This window comes from Brachyhypopomus gauderio, chromosome 15 (assembly GCF_052324685.1).
Source record: "Brachyhypopomus gauderio isolate BG-103 chromosome 15, BGAUD_0.2, whole genome shotgun sequence".
Lineage (NCBI taxonomy): Eukaryota > Metazoa > Chordata > Actinopteri > Gymnotiformes > Hypopomidae > Brachyhypopomus > Brachyhypopomus gauderio.
This window is the reverse complement of record NC_135225.1, coordinates 10,142,645-10,161,002: the sequence shown is the minus strand read 5'-3', so window position 1 is coordinate 10,161,002 and position 18,358 is coordinate 10,142,645. Positions and strand designations below refer to the sequence as shown.

The 18,358-nt window shown below is 51.8% G+C and overlaps 1 protein-coding gene across 1 annotated transcript in view; it reads right to left on the bottom strand.

Annotated features, from left to right (window-relative positions):
- Positions 1-18,358, bottom strand: part of zswim8 (zinc finger, SWIM-type containing 8) — a 38,393-nt gene that overhangs the window by 12,258 nt on the left and 7,777 nt on the right. The window contains 24 exon segments of the mRNA XM_076975165.1: positions 1-146; positions 148-237; positions 240-377; positions 379-432; positions 572-615; positions 618-794; positions 1,341-1,385; positions 1,388-1,629; positions 2,799-3,021; positions 3,268-3,429; positions 3,610-3,907; positions 4,555-4,679; positions 4,850-4,948; positions 5,262-5,445; positions 6,429-6,608; positions 6,760-6,891; positions 7,000-7,648; positions 7,650-8,228; positions 8,777-8,952; positions 9,439-9,640; positions 9,791-9,911; positions 10,855-10,936; positions 11,057-11,164; positions 16,233-16,405. Of these exon segments, the coding sequence (XP_076831280.1) occupies positions 1-146; positions 148-237; positions 240-377; positions 379-432; positions 572-615; positions 618-794; positions 1,341-1,385; positions 1,388-1,629; positions 2,799-3,021; positions 3,268-3,429; positions 3,610-3,907; positions 4,555-4,679; positions 4,850-4,948; positions 5,262-5,445; positions 6,429-6,608; positions 6,760-6,891; positions 7,000-7,648; positions 7,650-8,228; positions 8,777-8,952; positions 9,439-9,640; positions 9,791-9,911; positions 10,855-10,936; positions 11,057-11,164; positions 16,233-16,405 (4,429 nt within the window).

The following is an 18,358-nucleotide window of genomic DNA, read 5'->3' as shown; positions in this document are numbered from 1 at the left end:
CCCAGGTACTGTGGCGTACACACGGTGGGTAGATGGGCCTGGATGGTGGTGTAGGGGTGGAGTCCCTGTGGGTGGGCCACCGCCGCCCCAGGCAGCCCGTGCGACTGGTAGATGCTGGAGCCCACCGAGATGACGGGCACCACGGCGGGCCGCCGTCACCGACGCCGTCACGGTGGCCACGCCGGCCGCGTCCAGGGCGGCCGCGGCGTCCAGCACGCTGCAGCCGGGACTCTGGGGGCCTGCCGGCCGGGCCCGCCGTTGGCCCCGCAGCGGCTCGGAACCTCCCTCTGGGACGCCGAGCCTCCACCCACTGTCTGCTCGTAGAGCCAGTACCACTGGTGGGCCACCTCGAAGAGCACCTCAGGGTACACGCCCCCCTCCCTTGGCCGCCTCCTCCACCGCCATGCAGGCCTTCTCCAGCATCACATTGTCCTGGAAGAGGAGAGGCCATTTTGGGGAAAGCTCAGACTGTGTGGAGTGAGACTGGTAGTGATGAATGATGAATGACTTCACTCCTGAGCTGGATTATAGAAGGGTCAAAGGTCGGGCTGTGCGGCGCGGGTCCCGGTACCTGCTCTTTGCACTGCACCAGTGCCCTCTGGATCTCGTTGGGGTCAGGGCGTGGGCGTGGGGGAGGCAGCTGAGCGCCAGCTCCGCGGCCGCCCGCACCATGTTAGGGTCCCTCGCCCGGGACGCGCGGTCTGCCAACGAGGCCACCTCTGGAGGGGTGAGGTGCCCGTCCCAGCACTCCACCAGGATGTTGAGGGCAGCACTACCAATCTCCATAGCTTGGCCTGAGAGAGAGAGAGAGAGAGAGAGAGAGAGAGAGAGAGAGAGAGAGAGAGAGAGAGAGAGAGGAGAGAGAGAGAGAGAGAGAGAGAGGAGAGAGAGAGAGAGAGAGAGAGAGAGAGAGAGAGAGAGAGAGGAGAGAGAGAGAGACAGACACAGACAGAGAGAGACAGACACAGACAGAGAGAGACAGACACAGACCGACAGACAGACACAGACCGACAGACAGACAGAGACCGACAGACAGACAGAGACCGACAGACAGACAGAGACCGACAGACAGAGAGACAGACAAGAGACAGACAGACAGAGAGACAGACAGAGAGACAGAGACCAGACAGATAGAGACAGAGACAGACAGAGAGAGACAGAGACAGACAGATAGAGACAGAGACAGACAGAGAGAGACAGAGACAGACAGACAGAGACAGAGAAAATATTAAATTAGATTACATCACTGAATTCAATTACTGTTCAATTAGATCAAACTGACCAATCCGAAACAACAAAACCAGCATGAACAATATGGCATCTCATTTCTCTGCCCTCACCTGTGATCCAGGACACGTGGGAGGAGTATGTTCTGGACAGCCAGTTGGAGACACGAAGTTGTGCAGGCCCAAGGCGTACAGGCCGATCTCGAAGGCACACAGGTGCAGGTTGCGGTGGGGCCCCTGGTGGCCCCCACTGGCAGAAGGCTGAGTGAAGATGGAGGTGGAGCTGTTTCCCCCCGCCTTCACCAGCACCGTCTTGGCCAGCTCAAAGTAGAAGTGGGCGGCGGCCTCCGACGGCTGATTGGGCACGTGGGGGGCGTGACACTCAGGCCGCCGCCCTTTATACCTGTAAACAAACACGCCATTGGTCGAGCAGTAATGTTAAAGGGACAAAAGATTTGGGCTGAAGTAGAAGACCAGAAGTGGGTGTGGCCAGTGTGGCCATACTAGTTATCATTCATGTTCACGGTGAATTAAAACTTTTGGACATAAATCGGCTATGTTTACATGCAAACATTTTTGCCAAACCAATTGAATTGATTCTGGTAATGAATAAAATAGGAATGTTTACATAAGATGTTTATATGTACGCTCTCCTCAACAATCTGATGAAAATCTCTATGTATGTGCACGCTACAAGCAATCAGATCCAATCAGAGCACCACTTAGTGTCCACGTTCCCATGACAACAAGCAGCACTCGAGTCCGTTAGAGTGGGGGGTGAGCAACGGTGTGCTACCTGCGTTTGCAGTCGGGAGGCTCGAGATTTTAAGAGCTTACTTCAAAATGATGGCAGGCCCAGGAAAGGACATGTGGCCTACTTACTAAAGAAAGGGGCAAGAGGCCGACATCCTGTCCTGTAACATCCTGCGACTACAAGACCTTCATATCCTGTACAGTCCGTGTATGTAAACCCTGGACAGCTCGTTACTGCAGACATTACAATCATCCATCTACTGTTTTGAGATCTTTGTGGAGTCTGAAGCATAAACGGTATCTGGACTCAACACCAGTTTCTGGCGTTTGCAAGACATACATTACAAATGCATGGACAGAACAACCTCGACATTTCTGATTATTAACGTAATCGGATATAGACGTTAACATGGATATTCTTCTATTTTAACAGCTTTACAGGATTACCAACTTCATTCAACTGGATGAAGAATATATTCCAAATGACCTCAGAATAGGTTATTCTGACTAAGGTGTACACATGGGTGTATTCTATTCTGATTGAGCCATTATCAGGATTATTAAGGAATTATAAGGATGCATGTAAACGTAGCCAGAGACCCACCCTACTAAAAACTCCTGCACTCAGGCCAAAAGGTCACTCAGGTCATCGAAATTCAAACAAAACTTCTTTTTTTTTTTTTTTTGAGATATCAGATCTTGAACTTGGATGCTAAATGAGACAGCTACCAATAAAACACACACACACACACACACACACACACACACACACACACACACACACACACACACACACACCACACACACACACACACACACCTGCTGGTGTCAGTGCTCTTAGCTCTGGCTCCTCCCCCTGCTCTGCGTGACCCACTGGATGACGAGGAGCCCAATGAATCAGAAGACGAGCTGCTGATGCTGTCGCTGTCTTGACCCCTCCCCCAGGAAGCAGCTGCCCAACCACCTCGCAGTGGGCGTCGGCTGAGCGTGGGGGAACTGTCCGAGGTCGTCTCAGGAGCACTGCTGTCGATGCTCGCCATGCCTGACAGACAACACAAGCCAGAGGTCTCCACTCAAACAAAGGTCTGCTTTGTGGAACGTGCCACAAATACACCAACCAGTGGGACTACAATGCAGGCTATGAATGGATCTTTATCTGCTATTTATAAAAGAGAAAGCATTTGCACCTACACCAATTCTTGAAAATGTTGGCTGGTTAATAGGGTAAGCCAGGGTCCAGTGCAGTGATGTGGGGGGAGGAGCTACAGGAGAACAGTGGCCTCCTTACCTGTATGCTTCTTCTTCTGTCGTACAGGTGAGCCCCAGCAGCGGGGTCCGTAGGCCCCACGCCCGCCCAGCGCCAGGCGACTGGGCACGGTGCCCTCGGACTTAAAGGGAACTGCCTCCTCCTGTCCCCTCTGCTGCTCACACAAGGACGACTGAGCTCCGTCTGCCACACACACACACACACACACACACACACACACACACACACACACACACACGATAAATGACTCCCAGTGCAAAAGGGCCAGCGCTGTCAAACGCAGACATTCAGAAGTCGCATTAAAGCACGCAAATGTAGCCGGCCCGGTTCATTCCCACCAGGCCCAGTGGACCGGGGGCTCACCTTGGTCTCTGCTGTCGCCCACCGCCTCTCCCGCTGCCGCACTCTGGACCCCGTTACCCGCCATGCCGCCCTGCTGCCCGGCCGCCCCGCCGCCGGCCACGCCCTGCACGGAGGCCGAACCCCCGGAGGCTGCGGGCGCCGCGTGTTTGGACGCGCCCGCCGTGGCTCCGCCCGCCCCGTGCGTGGCGTGCTTGGACGGGCTCTTCTGGCTGCCCGTGGCTGGCTTGCTGGAGTAGAAGGAGCTGAGAGTCTGGGGCTTGTGGGTCTGACTCTCCCGGTCCAGAAGTTTGTCTAGAATCTGCAGAAATTGGGTACAAAGCTGTTGACATCAAAAGTGCAATCGACCAATCAGAGGTGCATGGGGCAAAAATAAAGGATCTGCGCTGTGGACCCTTAAATTTTTTTTGGTGCAGACGTATGTGCTTGTAATCATGATAAACATCTTTCTAAGCAGGTATTAAAAGCATGGAGAGACATTTAAGAAGCGTCTGGGGAATACACGTCTGACTGAATCTCGCTCGTAGCATTCCTGCACAGCAGCGGGTTTTATAGCTGGTCCAAACACACTCGGATCATCACAGGTCAGCAAGCAATAACACAGCCAGGCAGACGGGTTGACAGGAGCAGCTGAGGAGTGTCTCCGACGCCCGAGGGCTTCCTTCCCACAGACTGCTGTGTACAAAGTGGTCTTTCTGACTTCTCCTGTGCGTCGTGACCGTTGACTAGGTTGCCTGAGGTCCTGCGCTTGCTTCATGGGTGAATACAGTTCAGCAAAACATGGAGGTGTGTGTGTGTGTGTGTGTCTGAACCATCTTGTACATCACTGAAGTGGCCAACCTGGAACCCACTACCCTACGCAGCCACACGTTCAGAGACCCAGGTGGGGCTGCACTGCGGTGGTCAGTGTGGTGGTCAGTGCACTCGCAGCGGTGCAGACGTGCTTGCCTTTTTCAGCTTGCTCTGATCGTCCTTGTACGTGATCATCAGGGCCAGAGCGAGGTCACCCTTCTCCCTCCTCGTGCCCTCACACAGCAGAGGGTGCTCTGCCTCGCTCACCGTCGTCTTCATTCCTGAGGGACAGACACTGGAGCATCAGGCAGGCCCACCGTAGGCACTAGAGCCCCCCCAATAGGCACTAGAGCCCCCCCCCCCCAATAGGCACTAGAGCCCCCCCCCCACCCCCCCCCCAATAGGCACTAGAGCCTCCATAGGGAGTGGACAATGTGCACACTAGACTTACCAAGTGCAGCAACCGCAGCCTCGAAACCCAGCTCCTCATCACCAGGCATCTCGTTGTTACGGTTCCGGCTGGGGGGGCGTGAACCCGTGGGGGAAACCACTATTGCAAGGACAGGAGAAAGGATGTTTCCATACGACAGATCTGACATGGGCTCATTTTAAGCTTGTTTATGTACAAGTGCTACAGTTCATAAAAATCTGTCCACGACCGAAAACACTGGAATGAACGAACTTTAGAAATCAGTACGCTCTCCAAACGCATCCCTGTGACGTAGCGCCCGAGCGTCTGCGATTTGCTCCGGCTCTGGTGAGGGAGCGACAGGGGAGGGCGCGACAGGTGAGGGGGCGCCACAGGTGAGGGGGCGACAGGTGAGGGGGCGACAGGTGAGGGTACTACACACACAGAGCCTCACCAGGAGTGCAGAGCACGTCGAAGATGAAGCTGGCCAGCATGAGCGGCAGGACGGGACGATAATCGCAGAAGTTGCCGTCGCGCAGCTGCTCGGCCCTGTCCCGTATGGCGGCCATCTCCACCACGCCCAGGGGGATCTTCTTCAGCAAGGCCACCACCTCAGACTCCTGGTAGGCCAGCTTCACCTAAAAGCCCAGAGCAGCGTTGTGAGATGGGTGCACTGCAACGGGCGTGTTCACCACAGGCTGTCTGACCCAACGGGCTTCATATCTAACGCACAGGCTGAGGTACTGCAGAATAAAGGCTGTGGGTAATGTGATTGTATTATACGTGGAGCACACTTTCTGAACAACACACACAAAGTGCTTTACAGAAAAAAACACTAGAAAACGAGATGAAAACAAAGCAATGTTATATAAATACACTTTGATATTCTTTTTAAAAGAGACAACTAATTCAGGCGATGTCAGGTGTACAGGAATCGAATACCAGAGGTTGGAGCCCCGGGTATTAAAAGCTGACTCCTCTGGATTAGGTTGGAGTTTTAGGAATAACCAGTATATCATTTGATGATCTTCATGATATAGTTTGAACATATTTGAAAATGACGAGGTGTCTGGTGAAGGGATTAAAGGACTGATGTAACGTGTGCCTTGTAGCAGTATTCTGAACTCATTGGACGTTATAGAGCTTTTGGGTAGACCGGATAAGAGAGCATTACAGGAATCCGATCTAGTTCACAAAATTCACACGGCTCTCATGTTCAGCAGTGCAGAGAGTGTCAGAGAGGAAGAGATTACGGAGGTGCCAGGGTGCCATTCCACAGCCATTAATAACGTGGTCTTAACACAGAGACAGTTCAAGATTATCAGTGACTTACAGAGATCAAGAATCAGTCTGTCTTTTTTGCGCAAGAACCCACAGCTAATTTTTGTTTAGGTACAGAAAAGTAAGACATTGACACCTTAATATCTGCCATCAAAGTGTAAGCATCGGTTTCCGACAACTTTTAAACACAGATGTAAGCTCCTCTCATGTCAGTGGCAAACCATCAGCAGACAGCAGAAGCACACACCACCTTAACCAACAGGGTCCCGAGCCGAGCTCTGAGGATGCAGCAAGCGTGATCGCACATGCGGGACTGTGAACCGGTCTACTGTCCACGTACCTCCAGGGCCTTTGTGGAGGCAGGAGGTCTCTGGAGCTCCAGCGAGAACATGCCCGTGCTGAAGGCCAGGTTGTGGAACTCCTGCCTCTCGCTCAGGACGGTGAGCAGGAAGGCGGCCTTGGAGAGCGTGCTGGTGGCCACCTGGGTCTGTCTGCTGGTGGAGACCTTGCTCTTCTTACCCTAATAGAGAGAAGAGGTGATTTGCAGGTTTGAAACAAGAGGTGACCCATCACGCTTTAGTGTTCTCGCTGTACAAGATCATGTAAGACTGAAGAAAGCCAGGCGGGTAGGAAAGGAACACAAGAAACGTGGAGAAGAACGTATTCGTTACCTTCGTCTGAGGCTGCTCCACCTTGAGGTCTGGAGGGTTGGCCAGCAGATCTTTGGCTAGGTCCACAGCCAGGCGGCACGCTTCGTTACTGTAGCCATGGGCGTAGAGGGCCTCCGCACAGGCAAACAGCACCTGGACCCGGCAGGGAGGTTTCACACAACACACAGGCCATTAGGCACCGTCTGAAATAAGGCCTCACCATTTCTAAGACGTAAACCTGGGTACGAGGAGCTCCCTCACCTCCATGTGGCCCTCCTGCTCCAGAGGTTTGATCCCCGCAAAGATGTCCGGCTCCTCTTCGTGGTTGCTGTCCGGGACGCCTCTGTCCCCCCCCTCCTCGGACGCGGCACTGAGATAGTAGGCCTGGTAATCGTCCTCGCCCACCGGGTCCCCGCCGGCGCCGGCTGCCTCTGGGCCCTGGAGCCCCGCCACGCCGCTCCCCGCACCTTCCCTCCGGCCCCGGGGGGGCTTGGAGGTGGCGGGGACGGCGATGGCGGCCGACGCGGAGGGCCGGCCGTCCTCCACGGGGTCTTCGTCCCCGTTCTCCTCCAGCTCCGCCTCCACGTCCACCTCCTTGTCCACGCCCACCACCACGTCGGCCATGGCGTTCTCCTTGGGGAAGCAGTGCGGGGGCTCGGCCAGCAAAGGCAGCGCCGCGTTGGTGACGCGTTTGGGCTCCTTAGCCCCTCCCCCGTACTTGCGCGGCTCGCGGAGCAGCGGGCTGGGGGAGGGCAGCATCTCCGGCGGCGGGGGCAGGAAGTCGAAGGTGTTGCTGGCCTCCGCCCCCAGGGCCAGGCTGGAGCCGTCGTCCTGGCTGAGCTCGGGCAGGTCCGGCTCCAGGGAGCTGTCCTCGCTGCTGGTGCGGCGCTTGGCGGCCGGGTGCTTCCCCCCCGCCGGCCCCGCCCCCCCCGCACGAGCCCTTGCCGCTCTGCGCCAACTTGGCCTTGCCGCCGGCCGAGGAGGAGGAGCCGCCGGCCTTGTAGGCGTTCTTGGCGCCGTCCTCCAGGGACAGGGCCACGCCCCCGGCCAGCCGCAGCAGCACGCCCCCCGCCCCCACCCCTGACAGGCCCTTCCTCTTGCTCACAATGGTCTCCTTGGGCCGCACAGCCACCTCCTGCTGGGGCGCGTGGGAGTTGTTACGCGCCTTGTGCTCGGAAACGCTCGCGTCGGGGCCCCCGCCACGCCCCACCCCTCCCCCGCACTCCGCCCCCTCGCCACTCAGTGCCGCCTTGGCGCCCCTCTGCTGCTGCACTGCCCTGGCCCAGCAGAAGGAGGCGCTCTTCTTGTCCGTGCTGCAGTAGGTTATGCCAGGCAGAGGGTAGGCCACCTCCCAGTTGAAGTAGCAGGACTCCACCGCCGGCTTGAAGCCCTGGAACAGCTTGTCCAGGGACTTGCGGTGCTGCCCGCGCTTCACGATCTCAATGACCTTCAGGTGCCACTGCTTCAGCTGGGCCGCCAGTTCCAGACGCCTGGAGAGAGAGAAAGCACACACACACACACACACACACACACACAGTAACTGTCATTATTACCTGTAAATGTTTCACATTTTGCATTTCAGTTACTGGGTATTTTGTCAAAAATCATTGCAAATATGATTTTTAAGAGTGCTGTGAAACTACTGGGAAGAGTTTTGGGAGCTGTAATTACACTGGTGCTGTTATAAAACAAACTCATTTAGTTTTCTAGCAGTGATTTAGTGAGCACAGTTATAAATAAAATGCATCAGCTGTTGCATTTCTTACAACATAAACTTGTGTGTTGCCCTGTATACGAGAGCTTAGATTAATTTAAGACAGACTCTCATCTCTCTGGTTTGAAGCACATCTTCAAACATGCTCACTTAAGCACAAACCTGAGGCAGATAGCTTAAACGGCAGGGAGTGCAACATTATCCATGTGACAGCGCGCACACACACACACACACACACACACACACACACACACACACACACACACACACACACACACACACACACACACACACACACACACACACACACACACACACACACACCTCTGCGGGCTCATGGTGGGGTCGAGCACTGCCAGCCTCCACAGCACCACCATCTCGTCACACATGCTGGCGCAGGCGTGGGCCGCCACCTCCGTCTGCCCGTTGCTGCGGCCCGTGTGACCGCTGGCGCTGCTGTGAGACGCAGACGTCCGCACGCTGTACCACCAACCGATGATCTGGACCAATCAGAGAGCAGGAGGCGGGGCATGAGCTGTGCTCTGCGAGACTTTTGGAGGTGGGGTCAGTGAAATGCCACGCTGATCTCTGTCTATATGGCAAGGGCGTGTTGGGCTGAAACCCTGATGTTTTCACACACACACTCACTTTTGGATAACGGTATTCTATATGGGTGCACTGATACCACATAATCTGAGCCGCTATTACCAGGAACACACAACCTCGACTGCCTGCCTTCTGACCCATTCAGCAGACGGCTGTGTAAAACTCTTCATGAGGATGTGCTACACTGCGTCACTCAAAACTGTGCTCATTTGAAATGACTACCGATATGATATTATGATACTACTGATACTATATTTCCGATACTCAAATTACCCCCAGAGCATTTTACTGTAAACATTGCAAATTCCCATGAGTACCAATGCCACACAAGGCTGCTATAGCGTTCCCTTCAGTGGGGAAGCGAGTGTGCTGCTCCATACCTGCTCATAGGTGAGGCACTGCTCGGTGAGGATCTCCAGCAGTGGGGCGGCATTGCTGTCTCTCCTCTTGAACATCTCCCTGACGATGGAGAGCAGGTTCCAGATGCCCTCGGGCTCACGACCCCTCAGGGGCCTCAGCAGGCAGGCCCACTCTGCAGCCGCCGGGGGCTCCGTGGAGGACAGGTACATGGAGTTCACATCACTGCGCCAGCCAATCAGAAGAGAAGGACATACAGACATGTCCGGGACCCAACGAGGGTGAACAGGGGCCCGTACAGGACAGACTGGTGAAGTCCTCACTGCACCCTCCCCAAAATTTTTTTTACATCTGGTAAGGTTTAATCGCACGCACCTGAACACAACCGGCGAGGGTCCACAGAACTTGTGCAGCGTCTTTTTAATGTTGTCGCTGAGGGTGGACTCGTCCAGGTACCACGTGCTCTGGTCTGAGGCAGAGGGCCCCGCCGTGGGGTCTGTAAGACACAGCCGGAGAGTCATTCCTGTTACTCGTGTCAGTCACTTTCAAAACAAATGTAAGCGGCTGGCTGGGTTAAAAACATGCGGGGGTGGGGGGGGGTTTTACTCTCAGCAAGGTGGACCTCATACTGAGCATTAGTCACATATGTGCTGCAGAACACATGCGTCTATTTCTCCAGCCAACACAACATCAGACTGGCTGCAAAGTGCTCTTAGTGCTCATCTTGAAGCTCTCGCATACAACCTTCTGGGACCTGCAGCCTGGCCTAATGCAGCTTATTACAGATATATATAATATATATCTATATAATATAAATATAATTAATTTATATAAATATAAATATATATAAATTTATATTTATTTATAAATTTATATCAATATAAATTAAACTGTATTTCTGGTCACGCATAAATTTGCGTGGTGATGCATGATTTTCCTATGTGTAGGTGCCCATATGTGCCTACGTGTGCATATATGTAAGGGTTTTGTGCGTGTGCGCTTATGTGCAGGTGTGTGTGTGTGTGTGCATGTGTGCAGATGGGTGCGCATGTGTGCAGGTTTACGTAAACATGTGTGCGTGTCTGTGTGTGTATCTACATGTACACACTTATGTGCAGATGTGTGTGTTCCTATTGTGCAGGTGTGTGCATATGTACAAACGAATACGTGTCATTTTGTACCCTAACAAGCCCTAGAAAACCATTAATGCTGAACGGGTTGCTGTGTTTTATGAAGCAGCTTACAGACCTAATTAGGCTTTACTAATTGTAGCTTATAATACTGCAAAAGCAAGAGCTTCAGAATCTTAGCACTGCCCCAGTTAGGGGACAGGAGTGCGAGTGAGTGAGTGAGTGAGTGTGAGCGAGCGTGTGTGTGTGTGTGAGCCACGCTGTCCTACAGGTCAGACTGATGCAGGGAGAGAACAGATGGGTCCATACCTGGAGCTCCACACACTGTGTTAATCGCCGTGGACTGAGAGGACAGGAGCTCATCTAGGAGGCGCTGGGCTGTGGGCAAGATCTGGACACACACACACACACACACACACACACACACACACACACACACAAAACGGTGTATTAGAAACACACTCCTTTTCCACTGAAACGGAGATCCAAATGCTTCAAAGGTCCAGCTCACCTGCTGTGGAAGCTCACTGATGAGGTACTGTGCAAACTTCTGCAGTTGGTCCCTCTGGAGCCGGGACAGAGACTCCGACACGGGGGCTCGGAGACACACAGCGGACGCCTGGGTCCACACATGCACACACCCACGGAGACAGAGACAGACAGGGGGAGGGGGGATTCATTAACAATCTGGTATTTTAGAACAATGCTATCCTTCCTAGCTGAAATGGTACAGCTTTGTCTAGTACGCCAAGAAGAACCAGTCCGTGTCACAAAGGCAATTATTATTAATACTGTTATTAATAAACGTCAAGCTGTTGGTTTTTTGTTCGCAAAAAGAAAAACCCAACTAACCCCCCCCCCCCCACACACACACTTTTCAGCCTTGCTAATAATTCACTATAAAATATGTATGTTGATGAGCTTTACGTATGGATCTTCTTCCACACCATTAGAAGTTCATGAATGATTAAGGACGTAGAATGTGATCTCTGGGCTGCTGGACTCCAACAGTCATGACGCAGCAAGGCTCCGAGTGGCCTCTGGGTCTCCACCTCTTATCTGCGGTGACTGCGTCTGCCCACGTCACAGGCAGCTGGGTGTTAAGGTGTTACCCTTCAGCACATGTGCAACAGGGCGGACTTGCCTGGAGACATCTTACAGAATAACTTAACTCTGACCACTAGCCCAAAACCCATATTCACGATTACAGAGGACACCCAGTCTGGAAAACCAAGTAAACAGCTGCATCCCATTTAAAAAACAATTAAATGTGCTTATTGTAGTAAGTACGTGTCAAAGTGTCTCCATGTAGGGGCTCTGTGAAGCTGTTTTTGGTGAAGGCTTCTCAGAGTACAGCTGGGGCCCAAGACGTCATGCTTCCAGAGGCTGCACTGGGCCACGCCCTCATAACTCCTGGACCAACACAGCATGCATCAGACGCAAATCTGCCACTCGTTTGATGTATTATTTAGTTTAGCGCACACATCTCTGCAATAATACTCATAAACAGATGTAATAACTTCTCAAAAATGTATTCTGAATATGATGTGAAGTTGCAGAGCATTTGCCTTCATTTTCTATGGTCAGGTTTTTCATCGTCTTGTACTAAAGCTCTCTGGAGCGTACTTTTGGGATGTATGGCAGGACATCCGTGAGCTCGTAGGGCATTGCTTCTGATTGGCTGCCCTCCTGTGGGTTCACCACAAACACCACGTAGTCATCTGCACGTTCACCATGTATAATGAAAGCCAGGCAGTGACACTTCAACAGAGAAGAACTGGCCACGTTTAGGTTTTTCCTTCTGCACACAGTGCAGTCATTACAGAGAATACAGAATGTTCTGCAGAGGTTATGCCATAAGCCACTAATGTCATGTTAATGTCAACTATGACTGCTGCCTCAAAGCGTGTGCCACGGTGTGTGTGTGTGTGTGTGTGTGTGTGTGTGTGTGTGTGTGTGTGTGTGTGTGGGGGGGAAGGGGCGTCTGAAAGTTTCTGTGGGTTTTTACAGGGGAATAAATAAGGGAAAGCAGAAGTGTTTTCAGGTCCATAGCTGGACGCAGGAGCCCGAAGGAGAGAGAGAGAGAGTGAGCGTTAAAGTTCATGAACAGTGAGGTTCCTCTCTCACGCTGCACACACACACACCTTCACCCACACAGACCAGGGCAGTGGGCTGCAGCGTACAAACAGAACCAGGATAACTTGTAGTGACAAGTGCACCAGAAGACGTGAGAAACCACAGAAAGCCCACTCAGCTGGTTTATGTGTAAGCAGCACATGCACTCCCTCAGCATGCAGGTAGACACACCACCCTAAAGGCCCTACAGGCCCCACTCGCCCTACAGGCCTCACTCACCCCACAGGCCCCACTCACCCCACAGGCCCCACTCACCCCACAGGCCCCACTCACCCCACAGGCCCCACAGGCCCCACCCGCCCTACACAAACACTACATATGCCTTAAGAAAGTCAGTATAGTGTTGGCTGAAGTGTTTTGCTTCTCCATTCTAGTGCTGTTGTACAAGATAACGTTTCCACGGGTCAAGCGGTTCAGACGGAACTGCAGGTTTGTGCCACAGTGCCACACAGAGCTCAAAACGGGTCACTGCAGTGAACAACTCACCACAGCTGGGAGACGTTAATGCGTTCACACCTCACGTGCTGTTTCAATACAGTACGGTTTAACAAAGCTTGGTGCGTGTCAGACGCCAAACAGACGCTGAGCAGACGTCTCACAGACAATCAGCAGCTGTCCTGAGGAAGGCACAGGATCGGGTGGCTGGAGGGGAAATAGCGACCCAGTCTTCATCCAAACCAACATGTCCAGACGTACACCAGGGCAAAAAACCAGTCATGCTCTTTACCAGTGGTGTGTCTTCTGAAGATTATGTCCAGTAATACAACACTTACATAAAGTTAACAGTGAACCAGAAGGGCCTGAAGCTAAATGGAAATGAAAGAGACTTTTATTTATGTGTGTGTGTGTGTGTGTAATTACATTTACAGCATTTAGCAGACGCTCTTATCCAGAGCGACTTACAATGTGCTTTGCATCTGATCACAGAATTCATCCTAGGAAATGGTACGGATAGGCCAGAATTCAAGATACCATTGAGTCAGACTACTACTAAACTACAGGAGTCAATGTCATTACCTAGTGTTTTGCAAGTTAGACATTTGCCAAGAAGCACAAATAACCATAGACAGACATACAATTTAAAGAACAATGGCAAGTGGTATCAGCCGAGTTAGTGCTCTGGTAAGAACTCAACAATGTATATACACACACGTAACAAGTTATCCTGGTTCTGTTTGTACGCTGCAGCCCACTGTCCCGGTCTGTGTGGGTGAAGGTGTGTGTGTGCGTGTGTGTGCAGCGTGAGAGAGGAACCTCGCTGTTCATGAACTTTAACACTCACTCTCTCGGGCTCCTCATACACACACACACACACACACACACACACACACACACACGTAACAAGTTATCCTGGTTCTGTTTGTACGCTGCAGCCCACTGTCCCGGTCTGTGTGGGTGAAGGTGTGTGTGTGCGCGTGTGTGCAGCGTGAGAGAGGAACCTCGCTGTTCATGAACTTTAACGCTCACTCTCTCTCTCTCTCTCTCTATCGGGCTCTTCATTCATACATACACACACACACACACACGTGTATATATTTTTTTGAGCATATCGTGGTTGGAGTGGGTGCATGTTCAATGCTAGTGCACAAGTATCTAAAGAATGGGGTTAGTTTGCCGTGAACACACAAAGCACGCGAGTGTGAGAAAGTTTACTCAAAGTGAACTCATGACGATTCCCCACACTGAACTCTGCAGAAGAGCGAGAGAACCCACACACAAACATGCAAACGGTGGAGGCCACCCCCGGCCTGGGCTGTATCAGGCCGCGCAGGGCTACAGGGGGATATCAGGACGGAGCAGAACCTGCCTCCACCCTCTCTGCTCCACAGGGAGCCGTAAGAATTAATCAAGAGCCCCTCAGCCCTCTCACGCCTACGCCAGCTCAGCACAGATAGAGCTGAACCCTGCACCTCACGTAGCGCTGGGCAACGTTAACAAAAGACACCGCCTTCGTGTATGAGGAATGCACAAAACACACTATGGAGTGGGAGAGCCCACTTTTGGCTTGTTTCTTTTTGCCACTGGCTAGGAAGTTAATTGACAGGAGATAGCCACAGAAATAGCAATGGAAAAAACGGGCGTTCAAAGAGACCGATGGTTTGCAGACGGTTGCAACAACACAGCTGGAGGTGTCCTGGAGTTCAGCTGGTACAGCAGGCGGACTGAGGTGCTAGCAACACCACATACATGTAAATGTAAATGGGACTAATGTGAACTTTAATGATCGACACTGGCAGTGCACAAGCCAGTGAGCAAAATATCAGCATCAGATTATGGTAAACAGCAAATGTGGGAGCAGCACACGGAGGCCATCACCACCGTAGGAAGAGCAGCACAACACACCACCTGGTGTCACCATGGGTACCACAGAGCACACGAGCGGCGGAGGCACAGGTGCGACCAAACGGGGCGTCCCCAACACGATGCAGACGCGGCCGGGCCGCCGGGGTCACACACAGCCCCAAGACATCCCATAATCAGGTCGTCACGGTTATTAGGTCACTCGGAATGGACAACATGAAAACCGATGCAACCTGCTGTTCTGGAGAGGTCATGGAAGAGTCTAAACCAGCAACATTATGACTGAGTGGACAGGATTATTAACAATGATGGAACAGTTATGGCCTCTATTATGATACAACATCATATTAATTATTATTAACAATAACGTAGTGGGTCTTAAGTCATCTGGGGTGGGAGTACAGGAGGTGTGAGTACCTCAACCTCCTGCTCCACGGTCTGTCCAGAGATGAGTGGATTCATGTAAGACAGAGATGTGCCTTAGGTGTTTGATTGCACATCACCCATCTCAGCCACTAATTTCTAGTGATTGGTTTGTCTACGTCTTACGTGCTGCGGTTTAACAGAAGAACAGAATACATGGCTGTGGTTCCCAGCATTTGTTCACGACAGGCTCGTGCCTCCCACACACCCACCTCTGTCTTCACTTTCGTGATACATTTTTACCACCGACTGCAAAGCGTGGTCTCTGTGTTTGCGCACCGAGCTCAGCACAGCTGTTTAAAGGGTACGAGAGTGTGAGGCGATGAAGTGTGGTGCTGTCGGACGGGGAGGCGTGACTGGCCGCCACACCACAGCAGTGCAGCAGACACACTACGCTTCGTTTCAACGGTGGACGCTCAATGAATTCCTGCATGTTTGGACATGACCCTGAAGACGTAAAAAGCCAAATGCTCTTTATTTAAAAAGCTGGATCATGGTAGTCACTGGAAACATCTAGCCTAGCCTCACCGTTTTGCTAACCTTGAGAAATGCCCCCTCCCCATGAATTACACTTGGTCCTTCCCTAATAAGGATCATAGCGGTTCTTACCCACAGGGTGTGGGAGAACAGCCCGTTCTGATGACACAGATACAGTGTGTGTGTACAGTTCTGAGCAGCAGAACTCATGTTGCGTAGCCGGAAAAGGCACTGTGAAGCGTGTGCGCACATCAAGAAGAGTAGGACTCACCTTGTGGATCTGTGAGAGGAAGAATGTGAAGCGTGTGTGTGTGTGTGTGTGTGTGTGTGGACGGAGGGGCAGAACTCACGTTGTGGATGCGGAAGAGACAGAGAGCCACCACGTGGGCACACCACTTGGCCCCCGCCCCACACGTGCAGCTACAGGAAGTGATGCGGCAGCGGTCAAACATCACCGCCACGTTGTAGGCACCCTTTGACTGGCCGGCCTGGGGCGAGACCACGGTAGCGCTCAGGTGGAACCCTGCAGAAGAACGAGTGGAGGAGGAGAATGACTCCACCAGACACACAGCACAACACACACACAACAGGTTCCCCTCCTGACTCTCCTGAAGGAGACGGACAACATTAGCAACTGCAGTGCAAATTAAAGGGATTGTTCTCTGTGATTGTTCTCTATGATTCAGTTCAATTATGATTCTTTGATAAGAATCTCAAATATTGACACAAATTAGACCATTTGGGCAAGTTTCTGAATTATTTTAAAGCAATTCATTGACGACAACAGCATGACTAGAAGATTTGTATCGTTTATGCTATAGAAATCTCCATGATGGTTTCAAACGCGTGTTTTTGTGTAGGTTTCAGGTCATGCGTACGAGCATGGAAGTGTTCACTATAGTGTTTTGGCCATTCTGAACACCTCTGAGATGCTAGAGTAGAGCGGTGTAATGTTACTGATCTCTGTTTATGTTAGAGAATATATATATCCCCAGTACAGATTCATGTCAGCACTGATAATTAATCTTTCCGCATGAACATACATTTCATTGCTTAATACCCTGAATACATGCTTTAGTGACCGGTAGATCTTAAACAAAGGACAATAAACAATGTCATAAAAAAGTCACATATGTTCCACAATTCATTACTAATTAAAGTATTTACTGAATTGGGGGGCGGGTGTATAAGATGCTAGTGTGATTACTGAATTATTGACTCTGGGGTGATGCTGAACCCAATAGTAGTTGCTGTAGTACCCTGAGACTAGAGAGGAAATGAAAAACGCTGTATTTGTACATGTGGAGTGACATGGTGCTGGAGCGAGTGTGTGTAAGGGAGGCAGAGCTGGCAGGGCTGCTCTCCCCTCTGGAGAAGAGCCAGACCTGCTCTGGCCAGCTCAGAGGAGGGGGAGGGGATCTGCTCTACGCTGCGGCTGCTCCACAGGGCCGAGTGCACTGCCTCGCCAACCCCACCTCCCTCTCTCCCTCTCTCCCTCCCTCCCTCCCTCCCCCTTCACCTGCTTGCCAAAACTACCCTGCTCACACTGACCCACTTCCTCCCTTAAAACAGGTGGGCTCCAAAATGGCACATCTAGGTTTGGTGGAAAATATATATAAATAATAATAAGAAGAAAAAGAGGGGCTTAATCTCAGTTTGCACCTGCATGGTTTTTCCCTGCAGACGTTTGAGAGTGAGAGGGAAAGGCCTACATCTGGCAACAGGGCCTCGTATATGAAGCATTACCTCTGTGGATTTCCAGTGGCCGTTAGTGGATGGAAGCGAACACTGGAATTTGTTATGAATGTCAAAGAGCAGATGTGAGCACCAGAGAGAAGAGCTGAGCCATTCTGCTGAGGTCTGCCACACTCCCCACTGGAGACGCTGAGCTGAGCAGCTGGGGTGTAGCAGCTACCCTGGGCTGCTTTCACACTGCTTAATGAGCTAATAACTGATCTTTACAGACCAACAGTCAGTGCACCAACCTTAGAGCACTACACTTATAAACACCTATTTATGGGCTTTATGTGCAAATAAAAGGAAAACAAAAATATATATATATCAGTAAGCCGACTCTGAAGAAGTTTATACTACATTCGATTAGAAAAAGTAAAAAAGAAAATAGTTAAAAGTGTGTAAAGCTGTACTTAGTACTTAGTGTCCCAACTGCTGTGTGTGTGTGTGTGTGTGTGTGTGTGTGTGTGTGTGTGTGTGTGTAGGGGGTGTCAGAGATTTAGGTCAGGTTCATGCCCACAGTGCTGTTCAGCCCACCACCTCCAACAGCAGCAACAATACCAGCCCTTCTTGCACACAGCATTCACACCAACCACACTGCCATGTAGCTCCTTCACCCACGCAGAAACAAGCCCACTGTTGGGCTGACAGAATGATAGCAGCGACACGAGGACCCCAGAGAGGCTCTCGGCCGTGTGTGCCACACTGGGGACAACAGGCCAAGGGAAGGATGGAATTGGCA